Raw genomic sequence first — 27,242 nt, forward strand, 5'->3', positions numbered from 1 at the left:
ATGGAATCTGAAGCGTATTGACTACCAACTGATTCATGGCTGCATCTATTTACGTCTCGGCGAGGTTTGCCTGCACACATGCATTCCGACAACGGGAAAAACTTTGAACTTTGGGTGTAAAGAACGAGCTGGTTTTATTGAATTGCTTGTCTGCAACAATTGCTACACAAACATGAACTTATAGCTATAGAAAATATACTGAACTTAGGATACCACGGAAAAGAAGGAAAAATAAAAAGTAGTCTAAAGAGAGGATCGGAAACGAGTACGATAGGACGACAGAGACAGGTGAAAATCAAATAGATGGCAGGAGGAGTTGAACACATATATGGCACGTAACAGAGGGTTGATGCGGCTAACAGGAGTGTGGAATAAGGGTATATTTAAAAGGGGCTGACAACGGAGGGAGCGAGTAGGAGTGTACGGAGGAAAAGCAGACAACAGATCAGGGGCATCTATGCAGTCCAACAGGAGATCCGTAATCAGGGAAGATTGCGCAGTAGAAAGACGGGCTTCTAAAGTTCCAAAGCACGGCACTTGGACTCATAGTCGGGCAGGACAGAGGAAGGTTCATCAGAGTGTAAGCATAAAACATATCTTGTGAATGACCTCTGTACCTGTTCGACACGCTTGATGTGAATCGTTGCAGCCGGAGACCAGATTACTGAACAGTACTAAAGCCTCGATCTGACCAGTGAGCAGAAGAGCACCCTGACACACAGGGGGTCATTAAAGTCGCGGGAAATGCGCTTTAGTCCGATAATTTGACGAGCTGAGCTTACGACCGAATCGAGGTGATGGCGAAAAGTGAGGCCACTGTCAAACCAAACGGCAAGGTCCTTTATTAAAGTGACACTCGCTGATTGGCAAGGGAATAGGACTATACTATAGGATTACGGGAACGGGTAAACGAGATAACATTATATTTATCAGGACAAGCAAATTACGAACACACCAAGAAGAGAAGCGATCAAGAATCTTTTGGAGATACATACAGCCGTTGAAGGAACAATAGGGAGGAAAATTTTGAGGTCGTCGGCATAACAAAGGAAACAGTCGGCGGGTAAGACATCACAAAGATCGTAAATGAACAGAACAAACAACAAACGGCTAAAGACACTTCTTTGTGGAAAATCGGCGTTGGAAGAGAAGGAATCAAGGAAGAATCAAACAAACGAATAAGGAAATTGTTCAGACCGATATTGTACAGTTTATGTAACAATAAGGAATGGGGAATGCGGTTTGTTCAAATTCCGGCAGGGTGAGCTGAACTGCTGTTTTAGTTGAAATTAAAGTGGACTGTAACACTTTGGGTTTCGGTTCAAGGCTAACTAGGTTTGCTTTATTTCTCTGACTTGGAAATGGACGCGGTAACACGGACGCGGAAAACGACGTGGAACCAACGGAAAACAACGTTAATACAACTTCAACGGTATTCCTTCCTCGATCGCGCTCACTTATATTTGCCCCAACATTGGCGGCAACTCTAAACGTCATAGGGACGCTGTAGTGATGGGCACTACTAAGGATGGGCATGCACTAGAGAGGAGAGTGTGGGATGGGATTCATTCCGTGCCATGTGGAACGGAACACGGTCAAATGCGGATTTGAAGTCGGATCGACTTGAGGGAAGGAATCTAATTTTGCACAGAGGAAAGAGGTATAACACAAAAGGTTTGAGGTTGTGGAGGGTTTGGGAAAGAAACCGTGTTGCTGAGTAATGAAGGAATGGAGTATAATCTCGAAAACCTTGGATAGAGCGCACAGTAGTGGTATAACGCGGTATCTTGATATATCGGAAGGATTACCTTTCGTAAGGATAGGAATCAGCCAGGCCAGCTACCACAATTTTAAAACAGAATCAGGGATGCCGTCGTGACTAGGAGACTTGAGTCTCCTTATGATAACAACGACATCGCAATAATGACGACGTATAACCGGATAGAATAGCCATCTTGATAGATGATTTATTACCAACTATGCGCTGGCCTTTAACCCGAATCGTGAAGCTGCGCACCGGAGCTGATAAGATGACGCAGGTAGTAACATTGCGCACCTCACGCGGAGAAATTGTTCGTCCGAGCACTAAGATATCTATATCACCGATGGTATCGTCTGAGTGACGGTTCGAAGCACAGGTAATAACCCATTGACAATCTTCTTCTTCTTCTATTTTATGAGAAAGGCTTTACCCTCCTATGCTCGCTCAAACTCTGGTCCAAACTCCCGTATTCAGAGGCTTTCTCTATTTAGACTTCGACTATCCAGAGTCATATGTCTTAAGTATTGACATTACTAACACAACTGACAGATAGGCACGAAGAGTGACAGGGGCGAAAAACGTTTATGCGCGAGGTGAAACAACGGTTAGGACAAGCGCCGTCACGCTGTAGTAATAGCGTCGTTACAAAAGAGCAATAAAATTGATTAAACAGTTCGATCTACAGTTCGTGAAATAGGCAGAATAGCAATGGATAAATTCCTAATTCAAACACAATCTACAGTCTCAAACTCAAGACCCATTAATCAGTGGGTAAGTGTTTGCATACTAGGGACTCAGAATGTGTCGTTATTGGGATGGAATTTATCGCTATAAATGTTTTTTTTGCGGCAAAGTGATTTGAAATTTTGGAATCCCTAATTGTATGTTGCAAAGGAACTATTCCGTGATTGTTAATTTTTATATTTCGTGGTTGATTGCAATTATTTATTGAAAACATCCTTGATACTGGTTTATACAATGAATAGAAAACAGGGTTTACAAAGCATTTTTAAGGATTTTTACATCAATCACAGCATTATTGGAAAGTGATACCAAGAAATTTCGAGTCGGATTAATGGACACCGACTCACGCAACTCGGGACATGGAACTGCCGATCCCTCACAGCACACGGAAGTACTCTGGAAATGTGCTTAAAGAATCAGAACCGTACGGTTCGTTCAGTTCATTGCAAAGAACGAACGGCCTACGTTCATTTGATCAAAGTATTACAGTTCTTCAGTTCACAGTAGGTCGTTCAATCAATGAATGACCTACTCGTCAAATTTAAGAACGTCCTGTTCTACTAGGTCGTTCTTCTCGCCAGTTCTTCAGTTCAACGTAGGTCGTTTAATGAATGAACGACCTACCCGTCGAATTAAAGAACGTTTATTTTATGTGAACGAAAGAACCGCGATTCACGTTTAGTTCATCTAAATAAAAAAACTGGTTCGTTCACGTTCATGGGAAAGAATCGAATTGCCCAAATCTAATGTACTCGCATTCGTTCGGACGAGGTCAGGGCGGCTTCGGTATAGTAGCACTGCAGAAGGTTCGCTGGAAAAGAGTTACGGAGCGCTCCTACCGCAGTATAGACTGCCAGGCGGCCAAGGATTGGTATCTCCTGCGCCTTAGCCAGGGAGCCGACGAGTCCCAAGGGTCTAAGAGCTGATGGATCGCCTGCTAGTTTATCCGGCTTTGGTATCAATACCAGCTTCTGCCTCTTCCAAATTGATGGAAATTGTCCTGTCGATAGAGGACACTGAAGTACCATTCTAAAAACCTCAGAGTAGGTCTGCATGGCTGCCTTCACTGCATCGTTGGGGGCTCAGCTAAAGCTTTCAAAGGTATATTAGTACTCATCTTTGGCCCGCTAAGGCGTCGAAAGATATTGTATAGGAGGCTGCGAACGTCCCCGGTAGCAGCGGCTTTTTTCTACCTTGGTCAACGACGAAGTTAGCCCACGCTCGTTTGTCTCGCCTAAATGAGCATATAACTTTTCTTTCTAGAGTCGAGAGTTGTTGGTTGACAAAAGCTTTGGTTCCTCTGGTTTTCGTCAGGTCTATCGCTGCTTTGGCATCTCTTCACTCCTCTATTTGCCTCCAGGATTCATTAGTGATCCACTGTTTTCTCCGGGAGCTTAGCTAACCTAGCGCCGCTTTTCTCTTCATACAAGCTTTTCATTTGCTATCGGGTTTATGCAGTTAATTTTTTGTTTCGACATAATGAACGTCCTAAGTATCCAGGCGTTCTCAAAGTGTGACGGCGAGAAGAACGACCTAGTAGAACAGATTTTTTTTAAATTCGACAGGTAGGACGATTCATTGAACGAACTACTGTAAACTAAAGAACTGTTGTACTTTGATCAAATGAGCGTAGGTCGTTCGTTCTGTGCAATCAACTGCACCTAATGTATAAAAAATGAATGATATTTATTTCGCATTTTCACACAAAGCCAAACTAGATACCGTAATTAGTTTTTGTTATACTGTCTTTTTAATTTTACAGTCATTAACATTGTTATCAAATCATAAACTGCCTATAAAAGATCGACTACTGCTTACGAAACATAGTAGAACAACTAGTTACCCGGTTTAAGCTCAGTTGGAGCAACTATTTGTAGTCGAATGATGACACGCTACCTAGTTCCTTTGTGGTAGTTAAGGTCCAAAGGAGTGATATTAGACATTTTACATTAATTTATGTGTGTGACATTTCAGTGTTGTTACCATCGCCGGTCTGTTGGGACATATTGGGAGCTTCAAGTTCGATTGCAGAAAAAAACGTCAATCCGACCCATGTAAGATTGACAACTGGAACCCGTCCGAGGAAGGGTATTTCGTGTTAAAATATACACCGGAAAATAGTTCTAGAGCTACACTACGAAACTTACAAGCATCGACACTGGATGGGCAATTTTGCACCGAGTTGGGCAATGTGTTTGAATCATTCACCATTGAAAATTCGCCCATGTTAAAAACGGCATCATTCTACCATGATTGTAATGTGAGTGGTGTTGAGTTATTTAAGTCGTCAATATTTCGAGTTACTTTTGAACAAAACAGTTTTATACGAGATTTTAAAATAAAAAACAGTCCAATGCGCAGTATTCCACCAACTTTGAGCAACTTACTCAATGTGGGGAAAATCCTTATACGAATGTGCAAAATAGAAAGTGTTGATTTAAACTCGTTCTGCCCATTAAACAATCTAGAATTCTTAAATTTAGGCCAAAACAAAATTACTTACATTCAAAGATTGACCAACGCTTCATGCATGCCAAATTTGTCAATAATTGATTTGGATTACAATGAGCTTAAGAGGATCAATTTCGAGGTGTTTTGGCCTTTAGCGAATTTGAAACAATTCAATTTTAGAAATAATAAGATTGACACAATTTCTGGAAAGCTGATGAACCCAGATGTACATAATTTAATACTATCCCACAATCGCCTGAAGGTATTAGATTTCTGCAATTGGCAAGGTACACAAGTAGTCAGTTTAAATCTAATGTTCAATAATCTAACTCGTGTACCCCGTTGCCTCTACAAAATATTATCAAAAAACACTATGATGATTCCACTTAGGATTAATCAAATTGAACGTTTCGATGGAGAAGATTTCGAACAGATACCTAATGTAAAAATGATAGATTTGTCATACAACAAAATTGTGTCAATCCCTTTGAACGAGAGTTTATATCCTCCAATGTTAGAAGCATTGAATTTGTATGAAAATCCAATAAGTGTACCGAATGGAACATTTGAGAGGATCTGCGTACGATTAGGGGAAAATCCTGATCAGATGAAGTCAAGTTACTACTTAAGATCAACATTAAAGATTTAAACAATTATAGAGAAAGTGTGTATTTGTGTGGTTTGGTCATAATAAATGCGTAATCTTACTGCTTAAATAAGGAATATTATCTTATCTTATTATATTATTAGTTATTACAAAACACTAACTGTATCCGCTTTTCATTAAAAAACAATACACCTTTGTATTTCTGTTTTACGAGCAGTACTGCATATTTTTTTATCTGCAAAATGTTTTGGATTCATGGTGCGATGCATTTACATATTGTTGAATTTGAAAATTGATAAATATACTACCTTCCATACATTAAGCATTAAAATTTTCGTATCGATTTAATTATCGCAATAAACATGTATGAAAAAGGAGGGGGAATTCGAGTCTTTATTAAAATATTTTAACACAACACAACTCCTTTTATAGTCCTTCATGGATAGCAGGGTGCTGCGTGGATAGCAGGGGCGAAAAACGTATTAGCGCTTCGCCTCGCCTAACGCCTAACAACGGTTAGGACAAGCGCCATCGCGCTGTTGTAATAGCGTCGTTACAAAGGAGCAGAATAAAAAACACAACGATACATTAAAGATTAAATGTATCGATTAAATGTATCTAGAACGATTAAAGAAGTTGTGGTCTGACCTCGAAGAAGTGCAGTTGCAGCTGGAAGAAAATGCAACCGAAGAATGTGCAGTTGCAACCATGAAACGTGTGCTGAATACGAGAACATTTGTTTTAGAGTGGAGTCGGAGTTGGAAAGAAAACTGCCTGTCGTCATTGCTACTAAAGCGCTAACGGGTTTGAAGCTTCCGTTCCGGAACACCTACGAAGGCCTAAAAATGATAATACGGAGAAGCCCGAAGTACAGAAATTTCACTAACTAAGGGTCGCGTTAAAAGGTGAAGCCGTCCAAATAATCGAATCTATATTGCTCAGCACCGACAATTACGATTTAGCGTGGGGTTCGGTGGTGTCACAGTATTCAAATGAATACCTGTTAAAGGGTCGGTATTCCAGTAGTTTGCCACCCCTGCTATAATGGAAGAGACATCCATAACCCTTCACATGGTGGTGGATAACTTCGAGCGTCATAGGAAAACGCTGGGGCAGCTTGGAGAGCCAATTCAGCATTGAGGCGGACTATTGGGGCATCTACTTACCACAAAATTACCAATGGACACCTTGCGTGAATGGAAGAATTTTGCAACCACAGCTGACAACCCCGATTACGATTCCTTAGTGGAATATCTGTGCAGACGAATATGCATGTTGGAATCGCTAATGGTGACGCAAGAGCAGACCATTAAAGGTTCTGCTTCATCTTGCGAAACCTCAGGACAAGCTATTACGGTTGCAGCATTCATGGTTTCCCTTCAATAGGAGTTAGAGCATTTCTGGAAGAGTGAAGAATTGTGCCTAAATCATTCTTCCTCAACAGAAGACAGCTACTGTAAGGACTACTACTACAAAAAAAAACGACTAGAAATTCCAGCGCTATCAGCGATTAGCCAAGTTTGAAAAAAGGATTTCGTCGTGATGTCCGCTTGAAAGAAGGGTCCGCCTAGGACACATGGACCGACGTCGGTATAACGTTCGAGAAGTGGCACTCGCGCTACGAAGATTTGTTCAGCAGGGACGCTGCAAGGATTGACGATGCAGCGAAGGTGAGATTGCTCTTGCGGAAGCTGGGCCCATTGGAGCACGAAAGGTATGTGAATTATATCCTACCCCGTAATCCGCGTGATTTTACACTCGAGGCAACTGTAGAGCGGCTGAAATCTTTATTCGGGAAGTCGGAATCGCTTTTAAGTAAGCGCCACAAATGTATGCAGCTTGTGAAGACCAAAGCAGAAGATTTCCTCGAATACGCATGTCGCGTGAATCGGGCGTGCGAGGATTTTAAACTAGCCCGCTTGACCGAGGAGCAATTTAAGTGCTTAATTTTTGTATGCGGTTTGAAAGAGGAATGCGATAAAGACTTTCGAGTCAAAATACTAACTCGAATTGAACGGCGGGCTGACATAACATTAGAGCAGATATCCGAAGAGTGTAACCGCATTTCTAATTTAAAGAAGGAAAATGCGATGATCGGTGGGGGGACGGAAGAGCGTGTGCTGGTAGTAAAAAATGGAGAGCGCAGCCATGACAGTTTGAACGGAAAAGGATCGCGCTCGCGTCGCGTGTATCGCGATGACCGGTCAAGGAGCGACAAGCCAAGTAACGCTTGTTGGCTATGCGGTGGCATGCATTGGGTGAAGGATTGTCCGAAATCTAGTCAGAAATGTCGAAAATGCGGCGAAGCTGGTCATGGAGAAGATCGCTGCCGCAAGCAAAAGCCTCGTGCGGGTCGAAGAAGATACCACCCATCGCGTTTTACCAGAACCGTGCGAGTGTGCAGTGTACGAGCCAGTCGTAAATTTGTACAAATCTCCATCAATGGAGTGAGCACCCGATTGCAGTTAGACACTGGCTCAGATATTTCCATCATAGGGCAGACTGCATGGGAAAATTTAGGGAAGCCATCATTGGTGAAGCCAACTGTGAGTGCAAAATCCGCTTCTAACGAGAGACTGAAGCTGCTGGGCGAGTTCGAAGCAGATATCACAATATGCGATACTACCAAACCGGCGATCATCCGCGTGGCCCAGGTGGACTTGCTTTTACTGGGAGCAGATTTGGTAGATCGTTTTGCTCTTGGTTCCGTTCCCATGGACAAATTTTGCGCCAAAATTTCGACCAATACGAATATTCCGAAAGCGTTGCAGCATAGTTTTCCGGAAGTGTTTAGTGGAACAGGCCTTTGTAAGAAAGCGCGGATCAAGCTGCAGCTTAAGGAAAATTGCAGCCCAGTTTTCCGTCCAAGGCGACCGGTCTCTTACGCAATGCAGCCTATAGTTGAGGAAGAACTGGACCGGTTGGTAAAGATGAATGTCATAACGCCTGTCGACTATTCAGATTGGGCGGCCCCGTTTGTAGTTGTACGCAAAAGCAGTGGCAAAATTCGAATATGTGGAGACTATTCGACCGGGTTAAACGATGCGTTGCAACCGCATGAATACCCGCTGCCACTGCCAGATGATATTTTTGCGAAGCTAGCATATTGCGTAGTGTTTAGTAAGATTGATTTGTCGGATGCATTCTTGCAGGTCGAAATTGAGGAGCGTTACAGACCCTTTTTGACGATAAACACGCTTCGAGGTCTTTACTTGTACAATCGTCTACCTCCCGGAATAAAAATAGCACCAGCCGCATTTCAGCAAATCATGGATGCGATGCCGGGTTGCGCGACACGTCTGGTTATATGGACGACGTTGTCATCGGAGGCAAGACTGAAAAAGATCACGATGATAACCTACGCAAGGTGCTTCAGCGTATTAAAGAATTTGGATTTACCATCAAGGCCGAAAAATGTGCATTCAAGATGCATCAAATCGAGTACCTCGGACACATCATTGACCGTGCAGGTCTCCGGCCAAATCCAAAGAAGATCGAAGCCATTGTTAAGCTGCCTGCGCCGACTAATGTGAATGAAGTTCGCTCATTTTTAGGCGCTATCAACTACTACGGCAAATTTGTTCCTAGGATGCGGGATTTGAGGTACCCCCTGGACAGATTATTAGTAAACGAAGGTCAATTTGTTTGGACAGAGCAGTGCGAAAAATCTTTTAACAAATTCAAAGACATACTAAAATCGAACCTTCTGCTAACGCACTATGACCCTAGAGCCGAAATTGTAGTAGCAGCGGACGCCTCCTCCGTGGGACTTGGAGCCACCATTAGCCATAAATTCGCGGATGGATCGATAAAGGTGGTGCAGCACGCGTCCCGCGCCCTAACAAAAGCAGAAGAATCTTACAGTCAAATAGACCGCGAGGGACTGGCAATCATATTTGCGGTAACACGTTTCCACAAAATGCTGTTCGGCAGGCATTTCCGCCTGCAAACCGACCATAGGCCATTGCTGCAGATCTTTGGATCAAAAAAGGGCATTCCCGTATATACCGCTAATCGATTGCAACGGTTCGCGTTAACACTCCAGTTGTACGATTTCGAGATCGAGTACATACCAACGGACAAATTCGGGAATGCAGATCTATTATCGCGTCTCATCAGCAAGCACGCAAAGCCGGAACCGGAGTACATGATCGCGAGTATCCAGCTCGAAGAGGTTGTAAGTTCCGTAGCCATACAGTCGCTAAAACAATTCCCTATCCGTTTTAGAGAAGTTGCAGCTGCTACGGAAAACGATGCTTTACTGCGTGAAGTACGTCGGTACGTCCTGGCGGGTTGGCCTCGAAACACTACCTATGGTGCGGAATTGGCCCGCTTTTACAGCCGAAAGGAAGCACTTACGACCGTCGGTGGGTGCATTCTTTTCGGAGAGAGGGTGGTGGTTCCTGCTGTTTTGCAGAAAAGATGCTTGACCCAGCTGCATCAAGGACATCCGGGCATCCAGCGGATGAAAGGTATCGCGCGCAGTTTCGTCTACTGGCCATCATTGGACAACGACATCGCCGATTGCGTCGCAACCTGTGATGCGTGCCAAGCTGCAGCCAAATCCCCTCGATCGGAAGCACCATCATACTGGCCAAAACCAGCTGGTCCTTGGCACCGGGTCCATATCGACTACGCTGGCCCCGTGGATGGTGACTACTTCCTGGTTGTAATAGATGCCTTCTCTAAGTGGCCCGAAATAGTAAAAACGGCAAGTATTACCTCATCGTCTACGATTTCAATCTTGCGAGGAATATTTGCTAGGTTTGGACCGCCGGTCACTTTAATCAGCGACAATGGAACCCAGTTCACCAGTGAAGTTTTCAAGGAGTTCTGCGAACGTAACGGTATCGAGCACATCCGGACCCCGCCGTTTCATCCTCAATCGAACGGCCAAGCTGAGCGTTTCGTGGACACCTTTAAGCGAGCGTTGCGAAAAATACGAGTGGGAACTGCAACGCTTCAAGAGTCTTTGGATCTGTTTCTGCAAACGTACCGATCCACGCCAAATCCTGTGTTAGATCAACGCACCCCCGCTGAAATTATGTTGGGAAGAAGAAGCAGAACGATTCATCATCTATTGCGGCCTCCAGCAGCATCGGAGGCTACGACGTCGAACAACTTTCGTACATGGCAGCCGGGTGACCTCATTTATGCGAAGATGTTCCGGATGAACTCTTGGAGCTGGGCTCCTGGGAGAATCGTTCGCAGAGTAGGCCATGTAATCTACGAGATAGTTACGTCGGACCAGCGAAGACATCGACGGCACGTAAATCAGCTCCGCCGTCGTATTGCTGACCCATCGGATCAGGCCGAGCCGGATCAACAGCAGCTGCCTCTTCATGTCCTGTTGGATGAATGGGACTTGCCGCATCATTCGTCCCGTGAGTCATCGTGCTCTTCGCCGCCAACCACAACGCAGCCAGCGGCGCCAGCATCATCGCCAGCAGCACCGGCACGGGCAGAGACGCAACAAACGCCAGCATCATCGCTAGCAGCACCGGCACGAATAGAGGAGAATACAACGAGAGCATCATCGCTAACAGCGCCAGCAGAGCAACAGGCGCCGCAGGCACTCGCGACCATCGACAGCAACATCCATCAGCTGGCACGGCTACCACGACGTTCTTCTAGGCCTAGAAGAATGCCTCGTAGGTTCGACACGTACCAGCTGACTTAAAAGGGGGAGTTGTTGTGTGCGGGTGTATTAACCGTGGGCGCTAAGCGTAACGCCGTTACTCGGTCCTGTCACTGCGTGACAGGACACGATGTATCGCTTCGGCAGTTATCGGCTTGCGCACCGTTCGTTTAGCTCTCTTCATCGCCGGCCGCCAAAGCGACAAGTCGTGGTTGTCCTGTAGTATAGTTTACGTTGGAATAAATGTGTTGAGATATTATTCTAATTTGTGACGTCAGTTTGTTTTTAAATACTTTGACGAGAACACAAAAGTAACGAACTCGGTGAGTTTATGTCCAAGGGAGGTTTCGAGTTCGAGTTGCGTGAGTGGACGTCTAACCATTTAGAAATGCTCCACGGCCTGTCAGAAGATGTCGTAGTCGTTAATACAATATTTGTGACAAGTATCGTGCGGATGGGACGAACCCTTAGAGGAACCGGTGAAAGTTAGGTAGAATCAGTTCACTAGGCAAATACCGTTGTAGGAAGGATATGTGCTTCAACGATATGCGTTTTTACCGAATGCGGTACTAGAACTTCACACTTTTAGCGATGCCTCGGAAGCTGCGTATGTTGGATGTGTTTGCGCACGCTGTGCAGATGGTAAAGGAAACGTTGGCTTCTAAATCTCGAGTATCTCCGCTAATTAATTAACGGGATTAACGTTACCGCGTTTGGAGTTGAATTGGTTGCTGCTTTGGTCGCACATTTGCATGATCGAGTCTGGAAAGCGTTTCGCATTGACGTCGCTAAGTCATGGTTTAAGTCATGGTTCTGGCCGGAGTCAATCATCACGTTGCAAAGAATCGCTTCACAACCGAAATCCTTGGAAAACGTACTCGGCAAATCGGGTTGTCGAAATACAGCATTTCTCTCGTGACGTAGTTTGGAGGCAAATAACGAGCTCGGAAAACCTCGTGGATCTTGTTTTGCGTGGTATGTCTGTTTCGGAGATCGTGGAGAGCAAACTATAGCGTAATGGTTCCAATGGGTTGGTATCATCGAAGCCCACATGGCCAACATCGAATCCTTCTCAAACCTATGAGGCAGATATGGAAAAGCGACTAGTTACAGCCACTATGACGACAACAATACCAGTGCATCCTTGGTTCGAATGTTATTCGTCCTTTCGTCCGTCTAATCGAGCAAGAAGAAGAAGAAACCACCAGTTTGGTACCAGTCATAGCACAATGTCGAAGGTTTGTAGTGAACATAAAATAGAAAACTCGAACCATCTGGTGCAATTTGGAACAGCGGTTGAATGGATATTTGTCGTCAGATTTGCTGCCGAAGACAAATTGACTCAGCAAGATGCATTCAACGCTGAAATAAAACTGCTGAAAAAAGAAAAGTCTTTAGCAAAATACTCACCGTTAAGAAGATTAAACCCTTTCTTTGACGAGCACGAACTATTGCTAGTTGGAGGACGACTAAAACTGTCTCAACTCCCTTATCAGGCCAAGCATCCAGTATTGCTGCCAAAAAGCATCCACTTGCACTACGAATAGGAGAGTACTTACATGTGAATCTATTCACCTTGTGGAGTAAGATTGCTCTTATCGCACTTACGTGAGAAATATTGGCCACTGGATGGAAGACACTTGGTAAAAGTAATAGTTCGACATAGTTTCCGTTGTGCACGATTGAACAACTACTAGTCAACCATTTGTAGTAACTGGTGTCGACTACGCAGTATCATGGTATCTGAAGCGTATTGACTACCAACTGATTCATGGCTGCATCTATTTACGTCTCGGCGAGGTTTGCCTGCGCACATGCATTCCGACAACGGGAAAAACTTTGAACTTTGGGTGTAAAGAACGAACTGGTTATTGAATTGCTTGTCTGCAACAATTGCTACACAAACATGAGCTTATAGCTAAGTACCCTAACATTAATTACCGTGAAATAACGACTCAACGAAACTAGGCTTAGAAACTAGAATGAACTTAGGATACCATGGAAAAGAAGGAAAAATAAAAAGTAGTCTAAAGAGAGGATCGGAAACGAGCACGATGGGATGACAGAGACAGGTGAAAATCAAATAGATGGCAGGAGGAGTTGAACACATACATGGCACGTAACAGAGGGTTGATGCGGCCAACAGGAGTATGGAATAAGAGGATATTTAAAAGGGGCTGACAGCGGAGGGAGCGAGTAGGAGTGTACGGAGGAATAGCAGACAACAGATCAGGGGCATCTGTGCAGTCCAACAGGAGATCCGTAATCATTGAAGATTGCGCAGTAGAACGGCGGCTTTAGAAGCCCGCACGGCACTTGGACTCATAGTCGGGCAGGACAGAGGAAGATTCATCAGAGTGTAAGCATAAAACATATCTTGTGAATGACCTCTGTACCTGTTCGACACGCTCGATGTGAATCGTTGCAGCCAGAGACCAGATTACTGAACAGTACTCAAGCCTCGATCTGACCAGTGAGCAGAAGAGCACCCTGACACACAGGGGGTCATTAAAGTCGCGGGGAATGCGCTTTACTAGTCCGATAATTTGACGAGCTGAGCTTACGACCGAGTCGAGGTGATGGCGAAAAGTGAGGCCACTGTCGAAGCAAACGGCAAGGTCCTTTATTAAAGTGACACGAGACACTCGCTGATTGGCAAGGCAATAGGACTATACTATAGGATTACGGGATAGGGTAAACGAGATAACATTTTATTTATCAGGACAAGCAAATTACGAACACACCAAGAAGAGAAGCGATCAAGAATCTTTTGGAGATACATACACCCGTTGAACGAACAATAGGGAGGAAAATTTTGAGGTCGTCGGCATAGCAAAGGAAACAGTCGGCGGGTAAGACATCACAAAGATCGTAAAAGAACAGAACAAATAACAAACGGCTAAAGACACTTCTGTGTGGAAAATCGGCATTGGAAGAGAAGGAATCAAGGATGAATCAAACAAACGAATAAGGAAATTGTTCAGACCGATATTGTACAGTTTATGTAACAATAAGGAATGGGGAATGCGGGTTGTTCAAATTCCGGCAGGGTGAGCTGAACTGCTGTTTTAGTTGAAATTAAAGTGGACTGTAACACTTTGGGTTTCGGTTCAAGGCTAACTAGGTTTGCTTTATTTCTCTGACTTGGAAATGGACGCGGTAACACGGACGCGGAAAACGACGTGGAACCAACGGAAAACAACGTTAATACAACTTCAACGGTATTCCTTCCTCGATCGCGCTCACTTATATTTGCCCCAACATTGGCGGCAACTCTAAACGTCATAGGGACGCTGTAGTGATGGGCATTACTAAGGATGGGCATGCACTAGAGAGGGGAGTATGCGATGGGATTCATTCCGTGCCATGTGGAACGGAACACGGTCAAATGCGGATTTGAAGTCGGATCGACTTGAGGGAAGGAATCTAATTTTGCACAGAGGAAAGAGGTATAACACAAAAGGTTTGAGGTTGTGGAGCGTTTGGGAAAGAAACCGTGTTGCTGAGTGATGAAGGAATGGAGTATGATCTCGAAAACCTTGGATAGAGCGCACAGTAGTGGAATAACGCGGTTTCTTGATATATCGGAAGGATTACCTTTCGTAAGAATAGGAATCAGCCAGGCCAGCTACCACAATTTTAAAACGGAATCAGGGATGCCGTCACGACTAGGATCCTTGAATCTCCTTATGATAACAACGACATCGCAATAATGACGACGTATAATGGGATAGAATAGCAATCTTGATAGATGATTTATTACCAACTACGCGCTGGCCTTTAACCCGAATCGTGAAGCTGCGCACCGGAGCTGATAAGATGACGCAGGTAGTAACATTGAGCACATCACGCGGAGAAATTGTTCGTCCGAGCACTAAGATATCTGTATCACCGATGGTATCGTCTGAGTGACGGTTCGAAGCACAGGTAATAACCCATTGACAATCTTCTTCTTCTTCTATTTTATGGGAAAGGCTTTGCCCTCCTATGTTCGCTCAAACTCTTGTCCAAACTCCTGTATTCAGAGGCATATATTCTCTGTTTAGACTTCGACTATCCAGAGTCATATATCTTAAGAATTGACATTACTAACACAACTGACAGATAGGAACGAAGAGTGACAGGGACTAAAAATGTTTTAGCGCGAGGTGAAACAACGGTTAGGACAAGCGCCATCGCGCTGTAGTAATAGCGTCGTTACAAAAGAGCAATAAAATTGATTAAACAGTTTGATCTACAGTTCGTGAAATAGGCAGAATAGCAACGGATAAATTCCTAATTCAAACACAATCTACAGTCTCAAACTCAAGACCCATTAATCAGTGGGTCAGTGTTTGCATACTAGGGACTCAGAATGTGTCGTTATTGGGATGGAATTTATCGCTATAAATGTTTTTTTGCGGCAAAGTGATTTGAAATTTTGGAATCCCTAATTGTATGTTGCAAAGGAACTATTCCGTGATTGTTAATTTTTATATTTCGTGGTTGATTATTTATTGAAAACATCCTTCATACTAGTTTATACAATGAATAGAAAACAGGGTTTACAAAGCATTTTTAAGGATTTTTACATCAATCACAGCATTATTGGAAAGTGATACCAAGAAATTTCGAGTCGGATTAATGGACACCGACTCACGCAACTCGGGACATGGAACTGCCGATCCCTCACAGCACACGGAAGTACTCTGGAAATGTGCTTAAAGAATCAGAACCGTACGGTTCGTTCAGTTCATTGCAAAGAACGAACGGCCTACGTTCATTTGATCAAAGTATTACAGTTCTTCAGTTCACAGTAGGTCGTTCAATCAATGAATGACCTACTCGTCAAATTTAACACTAGAACTACCGGACCAGTCATTTTGACTGGAACGCTTCATTTTCATCACATAATTTTTTAGGGTTAAACAATTCTAAGGTAGTTCAAACATGAGTTTCACATATATATTCTATAGTACGATCTGCAATAAACAATAAAATATACTCTAACTCTTCGAAATTGTTTAAAAATTAACCACAAACGAAAAACGCTTAAAACGCTTGGTAGTTCTAGTGTTAAGAACGTCCTGTTCTACTAGGTCGTTCTTCTCGCCAGTTCTTCAGTTCAACGTAGGTCGTTTAATGAATGAACGACCTACCCGTCGAATTTAAGAACGTTTATTTTATGTGAACGAAAGAACCGCGATTCACGTTTAGTTCATCTAAATAAAAGAACTGGTTCGTTCACGTTCATGGGAAAGAATCGAATTGCCCTAACCTAAAGTACTCGCATTCGTTCGGACGAGGTCAGGGCGGCTTCGGTATAGTAGCACTGCAGAAGGTTCGTTGGAAAAGAGTTACGGAGCGCTCCTACCGCAGTGTTAGCATCATCTACCAGAGCGGTGGTGAAAAGGATGAACTCGGTACAACGTTCCTGGTCATAGGTGCGATGGAAGCGCCGATGTCGATAAGGAGATATTCTATACGCAGTTGGAGAGATAGTACGACCGCTTCCCACAACACGACGTCAAGATCGTCGTCGAAGATTTTAATGTTCAGGTCGGACGAGAGAAGGGTTGGTTTGAATAAACCGCCATAGGAACTTTCAGCGCCCTCCAACTGACGAACGAGATTTGGAGGTCGAGCTTTTAACTACCGGACGAGTGGAATCTGGGTTGGCACAGATTGCGTCGAAAGCTATCAAGTTGGATGCGTTGGAGGCAAGTGGACCACCGACCAAATCTTTAATCTACGACAGAAGTGCCTCCAGAAGTGCCTAATGCACCAAATCCCTACGCACCACCTAATCATTGCCTTCAAAGTGGCCTATGAAACCATAGATCGGACCGAACTATGGAACATCATGCAGCAGTACAGATTCCCAGGGAAGCTGGTACGGATGTTGAATGCCACAATGTTCGAGGTGCAGTGCAATGTGAGAGTATCGAACATGCTGTCGGAATCGTTTGAATCTCATAGGGGTTTTGAGCCAAGGGGACGGACTCTCCTGTTAGCTGTTTAACATCGCACTGGAAAGTGTCATCCGAAGCGCGGGCTTCGACATCAGGGGCACGATTTTCACCCGTTGTCTTCAATTTCTCGCCTTCGCGGATGACACCGACATCATCGCAGGGACGTGGACACCCGACTGAAACGCGAGGTCGATAGAATTGGGTTGATGATCAATGCTACGAAGACAAAGTAGCTGCTTGCCGGAGACCCTAACCGTGTTAGAGTCCGACTCGGTAGGAGAGTATCAGTTGACGTTGACGAGGTGGTAGAGGAGTTTTGTTACCTTGCTAGCAACACGCGAAATGCACGTGATGAGGATGCCAAACTCATGTCCCACCAGTAAGGTACTCGTCCCGTCCCCACGAGACGTAGAGGAGCACATTGAGCTCGTTGGCTAGATCAGGTGGAGTCGAACCTTGCGGAGATCGGATGCAGCCGTGGATGGAGTACTTCACGTCTAGATCAAGTTTCCTAGAAACGGATTGTTGACATGGCCATTTCTTCGCGACGTGCTCGACCGATAAATGTGCGAAGAGTATTTAGTTTGGTTCCACAAGACTACAATAAACACATACAAACAAAGTACTGTAAAGACGAACTTCCAAGGGCAGTTGGGACTCATCTTGACCAGAGTAATGCTTTTGCATCCGCTGATCTGACGTATGTCTTAACCGTTGGTGAATCAAAAATTGACATTGATTGGCAAAAATTGTTGACAAATGTTCATCTAGCGTTTAGTACCCCTGGTTGTCATTAGCATTCATGCAAATTGCATAGAACATGTTAATGTCCATTTAACACATTTCCATACAAAGAAAAACCAAAAACAGAATTATAATTCGCTTTTAAATTTTACAGTCATTAAAATTGTTGTCAAACCACCAACTGGGTATAAAAGATCGACTCCAGCTAATGATGCTTAATAGAACAAGTAGTCCACGGTTTAAGCTCAGTTGAAGCAATTATTTGTAGTCGAATGATGTCACGCTACATAATTCCTTTGTGGTATTTAAGGTGCACACGAGTGTTATTAGAAATATTGCATTAATTTATGTGTGTGACATTGCAGTGTTGTTACCATCGCCGGTCTGTTTGGACATATTGGGAGTTTCAAGTTTGATTGCAGAAAAAAACATCAATCCGATCCATGTAAGATTGACAACTGGAACCCGTCTGAGGAAGGGTATTTCATTTTACAATATACACCGGAAAACACTTCTAGTGCTACACTACGCAACTTACAAGCATCGACAATTGATGGGCAATTTTGTACCGAATTGGGCAATGTGTTTGAATCATTCACCATTGAAGATTCGCCCATGTTAAAAACGGCATCATTCTACCATGATTGTAATGTGAGTGGTGTTGAGTTATTTAAGTCGTCAATATTTCGAGTTACTTTCGAACAAAACAGTTTTATTCGAGATTTTAAAATAAAAAACAGTCCAATGCGCAGTATTCCACCAACTGTGAGCAACTTACTCAATGTGAAGAAAATCCTTATACGAATGTGCAAAATAGAAAGTGTTGATTTAAACTTATTATGCGCATTAAACAATCTAGTATTCTTAAATTTAGGTCAAAACAAAATTGCCCACATTCAAAGACCATCCAACGCTTCATGCATTCCAAATTTGGAATCAATTGATTTGGATTACAATGAGCTTAAGAGGATCAATTTCGAGGTGTTTTGGGCTTTTCAAAAACTGGCACTAATTGAAATGAGTAATAATAAGATAGACACAATTGTTGGACAGCTGATGAATCCACTTGAATTTTATTTAACATTATCCTACAACCGTTTAAAGATATTAGATTTCTGCAACTGGCAAGGTGCACAAGCAATCATTTTAAATTTAATGTCCAATAATCTAACTCGTGTACCCTGTTGCCTGTACAAAATATTATCACAAAGAACTAAGATGATTGCACTTCAGGTTAATCAAATAGAACGTTTCGAAGTAGGAGATTTCGATCAGTTACCTAATGTAGAACTGATCGATATGTCATACAACAAAATTGTGTCAATCCCTTTGAACGAGAGTTTATATCCTCCAATGTTAGTAGAATTTAGTTTGTATGAAAATCCAATATTAAGCATACTGAATGGAACATTTGAGAGGATCCGCGTACGATTAGGGGAACCACCTGCTGGGATAACATACTTTTAATTTAATATGAAGTCAAGTTTCTAATAAAAGTTGTTTATGATCTACTTTCAAAAAATTGTTTATGTAAATACAAATGTTTATGTTAAAAATTAGAGGAAAGTACTTATTTACATGATTTCGTCATAATAAACGAGAAATGCTACTATTAAGATGTTGTATATTATCTTTTTATTACTGAATTACTAACTGTATCTGTTTTTCATTCTATTCCTATTTCATTTATATTTCTTTTTCTTTTTTACGAGCAGTACTGGAAATTAAAACAAAGGCTAAAATCTGAAATAAGGACCCTCCCTCTCACGGTCACTCATCTGCTTGTCAATTTTTCGTACAGGGTGGTTCGGAGGTTATGCAATGTGGCCTGAATTTGATTTTTTTTTATAATTATAAATACATTGCAAGGGGGTTTTCGCGTAGTGAAAACTGATTTATTAATCGAGGAACCAAGTTCCATACGCTGTTTGTGAAACCGTAAAATTTTCCTCAGTTTTGGCCCAAGTGTGTCTCGTAACTTGGTCGGTATCCAACGAATCGCCAATCTTTCTTCTGGCCATGGCTAGATGGCACTTGTGCCTACATTTCGTCCACGCACCGCTAATTGCTACTATGTCTGTAGCCGGAGCTATTCGCGAAAGCAACTGTTACACTCTTTCGGGTATTTGGTGCAATTTTCCTCATTTTTGGCCCAACTTTGCCCCATAACTCGGGCGGTATCCAACGGATCGAAAATCTTTGATTTGTAGTCGATAGATGGTACCAATTGCTACATTTTCTTCTTCGACGGCCATGCCCTCAGGTGTCTGTGTCTCGAAACATAATTAATAAAACACGCAACCGATTGCGAACCACCCTGCACGAAAAAAAGTTACTCAGGTGAGTGACCGTGAGTTGGGGGGTTTTTATTTTAGACTTCAACCGGCTAAAGTCTGAAACACGATCCCCCCCACTCACGGGCACTCATTTGAGTGACTTTTTTTCGTGCAGGGTGGTTCGAAATCGGTTGCGTGTTTTTTAATTATGTTTCGAGACGCAGACACCTGAGGGCATGGCCGTCGAAGAAGAAAATGTAGCAATTGGTGCCATCTATCGACCACAGGTCAAAGATTGGCGATCCGTTGGAGCTTTCGCGAATAGCTCCGGCCACAGACATGGTAGCGATTAGTGGTGCATGGACGAAATGTTGCCACAAGGGCTAAAGTCTGAAACACGACCCCCCCCACTCACGGTCACTCATCTGCGTGTCAATTTTACGTACAGGGTGGTTCGGAGACTATGCAAAGTGGCCTGAATTTGATTTTTTTTTACAATTACTATTAAATTGTAAGGAGGTTTTCGCATAGTGAAAAGTGATTTATTCATCGAGGAACCAAGTTCCATACGCTGTTTGTGAAACCGTAAAATTTTCCTCATTTTTGGCCCGTATTTGCCCCATAGCTCCGCCGGTATCCAAGATATCGCCAAACTTTCTTCTGGCCATGGCTAGATGGCACTTGTGGCTAGATTTCGTCCATGCACCACTAATCGCTACCATGTCTGTGGCCGGAGCTATTCGCGAAAGCTCCAACGGATCGCCAATCTTTGACCTGTGGTCGATAGATGGCACCAATTGCTACATTTTCTTCTTCGACGGCCATGCCCTCAGGTGTCTGTGTCTCGAAACATAATTCAAAAACACGCAACCGATTTCGAACCACCCTGCACGAAAAAAAGTCACTCAAATGAGTGCCCGTGAGTGGGGGGGGTCGTGTTTCAGACTTTAGCCGCCACAAGTGCCACCTAGCCATGGCCAGAAGAAAGTTTGGCGATATCTTGGATACCGGCGGAGCTATGGGGCAAAGTTGGGTTAAAAATGAGGAAAATTTGACGGTTTCACAAACAGCGTATGGAACTTGGTTCCTCGATGAATAAATCACTTTTCACTATGCGAAAACCTCCTTACAATTTAATAGTAATTGTAAAAAAAATCAAATTCAGGCCACATTGCATAGTCTCCGAACCACCCTGTACGAAAAATTGACACGCAGATGGGTGACCGTGAGTGGGGGGGGGTCGTGTTTCAGACTTTAGCCGGTTATAGAGTGGTATCGTGTTTGTCACATTCACGCCACACAGGAAGAGTTGCTGTGTATGCTAGAAGCGACATTGCCATTAAAGTGATTTTCAATGAATCATTGGAAGGCAATTGGTTTCTTGGTGTAGCAGTCTCTCGGGGTAGACTAGTAGGAACTTATGGGATTTTATATCATTCCCCTAGTGCAAGTGACTCAAGGTTTGTTGAAATTTTAGAAGATTGGTTGGATAGATTCTTTGATTTTAGGAGAACAAATGTAATCGTCGGTGACTTCAATATTGATTGTCTAAATATTGAAAAATCTGCCAAGTTAAAAAGCTTGATGGATTCAGTAAATATGAAACAAAAAGTAACTGAGGTCACACGTAATGCTAGACAGAGCAGAACATTGATAGATCACGTTTATAGTAGCACAGACTTCATTAAAGTCGCTACTGATCCGTTACTAAAAATAACAGATCATGAAACTCTTGTTTTAAATATAAACGATGAACGCTGTGAAACAGTTCAACGAAAAGTAAAATGCTGGAATAGGTACTCGAAACATGCTCTTTGCATCAATGTGTCAGAAGGTCTTCAGCAGGAAACATCCAATTTGGACGAAGCTGCCGACTTGTTATGGAATACATTGGAAAATGCAATGAACGCCTTGGTAGAAGAGAAGACAATCGTAACAAGAGAGACTAGTAAATGGTATACTTTGGATCTTGCATGCGCTAAACGGGAAAGAGACAAGGCATACAAGCAATTTATTAGAACAAACTCAGCTTACGATTGGTCTGACTATACTAGGTTTAGGAATACATACAGCAGGAGTCTCAAAACAACACGTAGGGAATACTTTTGTAATGAGATATCTAAGCACAAAGGTAACAGTAAATAGCTCTGGAAAGAACTGAAAAGTATGATTAAGATCAGATCAGTCACGCGTTTCTGTTGTTAGATTTGATAACTTGGTTGAATCGGATGATTTCATTATAAGTAACAAGTTTAACTCATTTTTTGTAAACAGTGTTTTAAATATAAATGAAAAAATTAGTTCTGTCGGCGAGCCTGGTTATTTGTTGAGAACTAAAACAACACAAACAATTCGATTGTTTGTTTCGATTCGAAAAACGATTTGTTTGGCCCTGATTAAAACGGCAGGTATGGGAATGTGAATTCTCACACAATTCAGAACTGCTTCCATGTAATAGGAGAAAATCTTCTTATGGTGATTAATGAATCGCTAAAGAGCGGATATTTTCCTAAAACATGGAAGGAGTCATTGGTAATACCTATTCCTAAAGTGAACGGAGCTGTCAATGCGGAGGATTTTCGTCCCATCAACATGCTATATATATTCGAAAAAATTCTTGAAATTGTAGTCAAAGAACAATTGGTACAATTTCTGAATGGACACGAGTTATGAATTCACGAGCAGTCAGGATATCGGCAGGGCCACTCTTGTGAAACTGCTTTGAATCTTATTCTAGCGAGGTGGAAAGGGTTAATGGAACAGAAGGAAACGATAATTGCTATTTTCTTGGATCTTAAACGAGTATTTGAGACAATATCAAGGCCGTTAGTTTTAGCAACACTAAAGCGTTTTGGTATTGTGGGGAGGGAGCTCAATTGGTTCGAAAATTATTTAAAAGACAGAACTCAGAGAACGTTTTTTTGGAAACTCAAAATCAGAGGCTATAGAAACCACCCTTGGAGTTCCGCAAGGAAGTGGTCTTGGACCAATTTTGTTTATCATGTATACCAATGAAATGAAACAGGTTTTAATTTTTTGCGAGATCAATCTTTTTGCTGACGATACTGTTATGTATATCGTGCATAAAGACATCAAACAAGCAGAGTCTCTCCTTAATCTCGATGTAAACGCTCTAGATGGGTGGTTAAAGTACCAAAAACTGTCATTGAACATTAAAAAGACCAGCTACATGGTAATGTCTGTCGGTGGATTGTACAACCCACCATCTATCGTTATCAATGCGGAACGAATCGAGAGAACCCGCCAGGTTAAATACTTGGGGGTTATTTTAGACGACAAGTTGAAGTTCCACGCTCACATACACTGGGTCATCACCAAAGTGGCAAAGCAGTGTGGAGTGATTAGTAGGTTGGCGAACGATCTTGATTTTTTCGGGAAAGTTCACCTCTACAAATCCCTTGGCAATAACGGGCAAATGATTAGGGTTCAACGATTGCAAAATCGTATTATGAAGTTAATATTGTGTTCTGGTCGACGTACATCGTCTGCTGTTATGCTAGATATTCTACAATGGATGTCTGTAGAACAGAGGATTGTGTATCAGACATTATTATTAATTAATGGCCATTATTAGACATTATTAAATGGCCTATTACCGGAGTATCTGGGAGAGAGAATAGTTCGAGGATCTGATGTGCATAGGTACTGTACACGCAGGGCAGATGAACCCAGGATTCCGAACTTACTATCTCACAGTGCTAGAAACTCTTTGTTTTTGAAGGGGATTCAACGGTACAACAGATTGCCAAGAGAATGCGAGTATCTTATAAGAATTCAAGCGTGGGTGTGCCGTGCATGTTAAACAAACTATGTAATGCTAAATAGGTGTAGATGTCCTATGTCACTCTGTTTTGTATAACTGCAGTTGTCATCATGAACTAATGATGATGATAAGATTTTTTAATTTTAAAATATTGATTAAAAAATAATAATAAATAGAATGAGACAACGCAAGTTTGAGACACGCGCGTGAAAAGTGGACAGTTGATTTCATTGTGAAGAGTTCACGGTGTGCACAATCTAAGAGGTCACAGCAAGACTCACACACTGATGATTGAACGTGACTGATTTCAGATGCATTGGATTCCCCTGCTTCGGAAGGTAGTGCCCTAAAAGCTGTTGGTATTAGCAGAACTGGCCATATGCAAGTTGCAGCTGTCCTTAAATATGGTGAAACAGTTCCATTCATTGGTTTTGGAAGCATGAATGACACAGCGGAATCTTCAAAATGTTTATTGATGCCACCACTTCCTCGTTGTTTGCTTTTATTATTAGAGTAACAATATCCGTCCTTCTCAAACCTGTCTGGGGTAAGAGGTGGGACTTATCATCATCATCATCATCATCATCATCATCATCATCATCATCATCATCATCATCATCAAAACATCCTTCATCCTAGTTTAGAAAATGAATAGAAAACAGGGTTTACAAAGCAGTTTTAAGGATTTTTACATCAATCACAGCATTATTGGAAAGTGGATGTCGTATTTTATAAACAAAAACGATGGATAAGACTATTCTAACTTAAACTAGTGTTACTAAGAACGGGCAAAAAGAGGGAAAGAAAATTTAGAGAATTGTCCGGAACGATTACTGCTATTTCTTGCAGCAGTGTGCTCAAAGGAAAAGATATTCTGGGGCACTTTGCAAACTAGTGCTCCAAGGTCTGTCCCTGTCCTACGAGACAGGGGGTTGGACAAAAGGCCTTGTAAACCACCCCCAATACAAATGCAACGAAAGGATACCAAGAAATTTCGAGTCGGAGTAATGGACAACGACTCACGCAACTCGAGACATGGAACTGCCGATCCCTCACAGCACCCGGAAGTACTATGGAAATGTGCTTAAAGAATCAGATCCGTACAGTTCGCTCAGTTCATTGCAAAGAACAAAGGACCTACGTTCATTTGATCAAAGTATTACAGTTCTTCAGTTCACAGTAGGTCGTTCAATGAATGAATGACCTACTCGTCGAATTAAAGAACGTCCTGTTCTACTAGGTTGTTCTTCTCGCCAGTTCTTCAACGCCAGTTCAACGTAGGTCGTTTAATGAATGAACGACCTACCTGTCGAATTTAAGAACGTTTATTTTATGTGAACGAAAGAACCGCGATTCGCCTTTAGTTCATCTAAATAAAAAAACTGGTTCGTTCACGTTCATGGGAAAGAATCGAATTGCCCAAACCTAAAGTACTCGCATTCGTTCGGACGAGGTCAGGGCGGCTTTGGTATAGTAGCACTGCAGAAGGTTCGCTGGAAAAGAGTTACGGAGCGCTCCTACCGCAGTATAGACTGCCAGGCGGTCAAGGATTGGTATCTCCTGTCAAGGTCAAGGTCGCCTTAGCCAGGGAGCTGACGAGTCCCAAGGGTCTAAGAGCTGATGGATCGCCTGCTAGTTTACCCGGCTTTGGTATCAATACCAGCTTCTGCCTCTTCCAAATTGATGGAAATTGTCCTGTCGATCGAGGACACTGAAGTAGCATTCTAAAAACCTCAGGGTAGGCCTCCATGGCTGCCTTCACTGCCTCGTTGGAGGCTCAGCTAAAGCTTTCAAAGGTATATTAGTACTTATCTTTACTCCGCTAAGGTGTCATAAGATGTCGTATAGGAGGCGAACGTCCCCGGTAGCGGCGGCTTTTTTCTACCTTTGTCAACGACGAAGTTAGCCCACGCTCGTTTGTCTCGCCTAAATGAGCATATAACTTTTCTTTCTAGAGTCGAGAGTTGTTGGTTGACAAAAGCTTTGGTTCCTCTGGTTTTTGTCAGGTCTATCGCTGCTTTGGCATCTCTTCCCTCCTCTTTCATTCCCCATTCATCAGTGATCCACTGTTTTCACCGGGAGCTTAGCTAACCTAGCGCCGCTTTTCTCTTCACACAAGTTTTTCATTTGCTATGGGGTTTATGCAGTTAATTTTTTGTTTCGACAGAATGAACGTCATGTGTATCCAGGCGTTCTCAAATTGTGATGGCGAGAAGAATGACCTAGTAGAACAGGACTTTCTTAAATTCGACGGGTAGGATGATTCATTGAACGATCTACTGTGAACAAAAGAACTGTTGTACTTTGATCAAATGAGCATATGTCGTTCGTTCTTTGCAATCAACTGCACCTAATGTATAAAAAATGAATGATATTTATTTCGCATTTTCACACAAAGCCAAACCAGATACCGTAATTAGTTTCTGTTATACTGCCTTTTTATTTTTACAGTCATTAACATTGTTATCAAATCATGAACTGGCTATAAAAGATCGATTACTGCTTATGAAACATGGCAGAACAACTAGTTACCCGGTTTAAGCTCAGTTGAAGCAATTATTTGTAGTCGAATGATGTCACGCTACATAATTCCTTTGTGGTATTTAAGGTCCAAAAAAGTGATATTAGACATTTTACATTAATTTATGTGTGTGACATTTCAGTGTTGTTACCATCGCCGGTCTGTTGGGACATATTGGGTGCTTCAAGTTTGATTGCAGAAAAAAACATCAAATCGATCCATGTAAGATCGACAACTGGAACCCGTCCGAAGAAGGTTATTTCATGTTACAATATACACCGGAAAACACTTCTAGTGTTACACTACGCAACTTACAAGCATCGACACTGGATGGGCAATTTTGTACCGAATTGGGCAATGTGTTTGAATCATTCACCATTGAAGATTCGCCCATGTTAAAAACGGCATCATTTACGAAAGATTGCACTGTGGCTGCTATTAAAATTTTCAAGTCATCGATAATTCGGCTTCACTTTGAACGAAACAGCTTTATGGATTATTTTAGCATTATAAGCAGTCCAATGCGCAGTATTCCACCAACTGTGAGCAACTTACTCAATGTTAGGGAAATCATCATACGAATATGCAAAATTGAAATTGTTGATTTGAACTTATTCTGCACCTTAAAAAGGCTTAAAAGCTTAAATTTAGGCCAAAACAAAATTACCTACATTGAAAGACTGACCAACGCTTCATGCATGCCAAATTTGTTATCAATTGATTTGGATTACAATGAGCTTAAGAGGATCAATTTCGAGGTGTTT

The 27,242-nt window shown here is 42.5% G+C and overlaps 2 protein-coding genes across 3 annotated transcripts in view; both read left to right on the plus strand.

The window, feature by feature from the left end:
* The window catches only part of LOC125767607 (uncharacterized), a 74,392-nt gene that overhangs the window by 24,639 nt on the left and 22,511 nt on the right, over positions 1 to 27,242 (plus strand). The window lies entirely within an intron of this gene.
* LOC125767670 (toll-like receptor 6) overlaps positions 1 to 27,242 on the plus strand; it is a 35,571-nt gene that overhangs the window by 7,671 nt on the left and 658 nt on the right. Inside the window, exons 2-3 of the mRNA XM_049434490.1 lie at positions 4,140 to 4,416; positions 4,481 to 5,244. Of these exons, the coding sequence (XP_049290447.1) occupies positions 4,388 to 4,416; positions 4,481 to 5,244 (793 nt within the window). The 5' untranslated portion in view covers positions 4,140 to 4,387. The remainder of the gene's footprint in view (positions 1 to 4,139; positions 4,417 to 4,480; positions 5,245 to 27,242) is intronic.

This window comes from Anopheles funestus, chromosome 3RL (assembly GCF_943734845.2).
Source record: "Anopheles funestus chromosome 3RL, idAnoFuneDA-416_04, whole genome shotgun sequence".
NCBI classification, from domain to species: Eukaryota; Metazoa; Arthropoda; class Insecta; order Diptera; family Culicidae; genus Anopheles; species Anopheles funestus.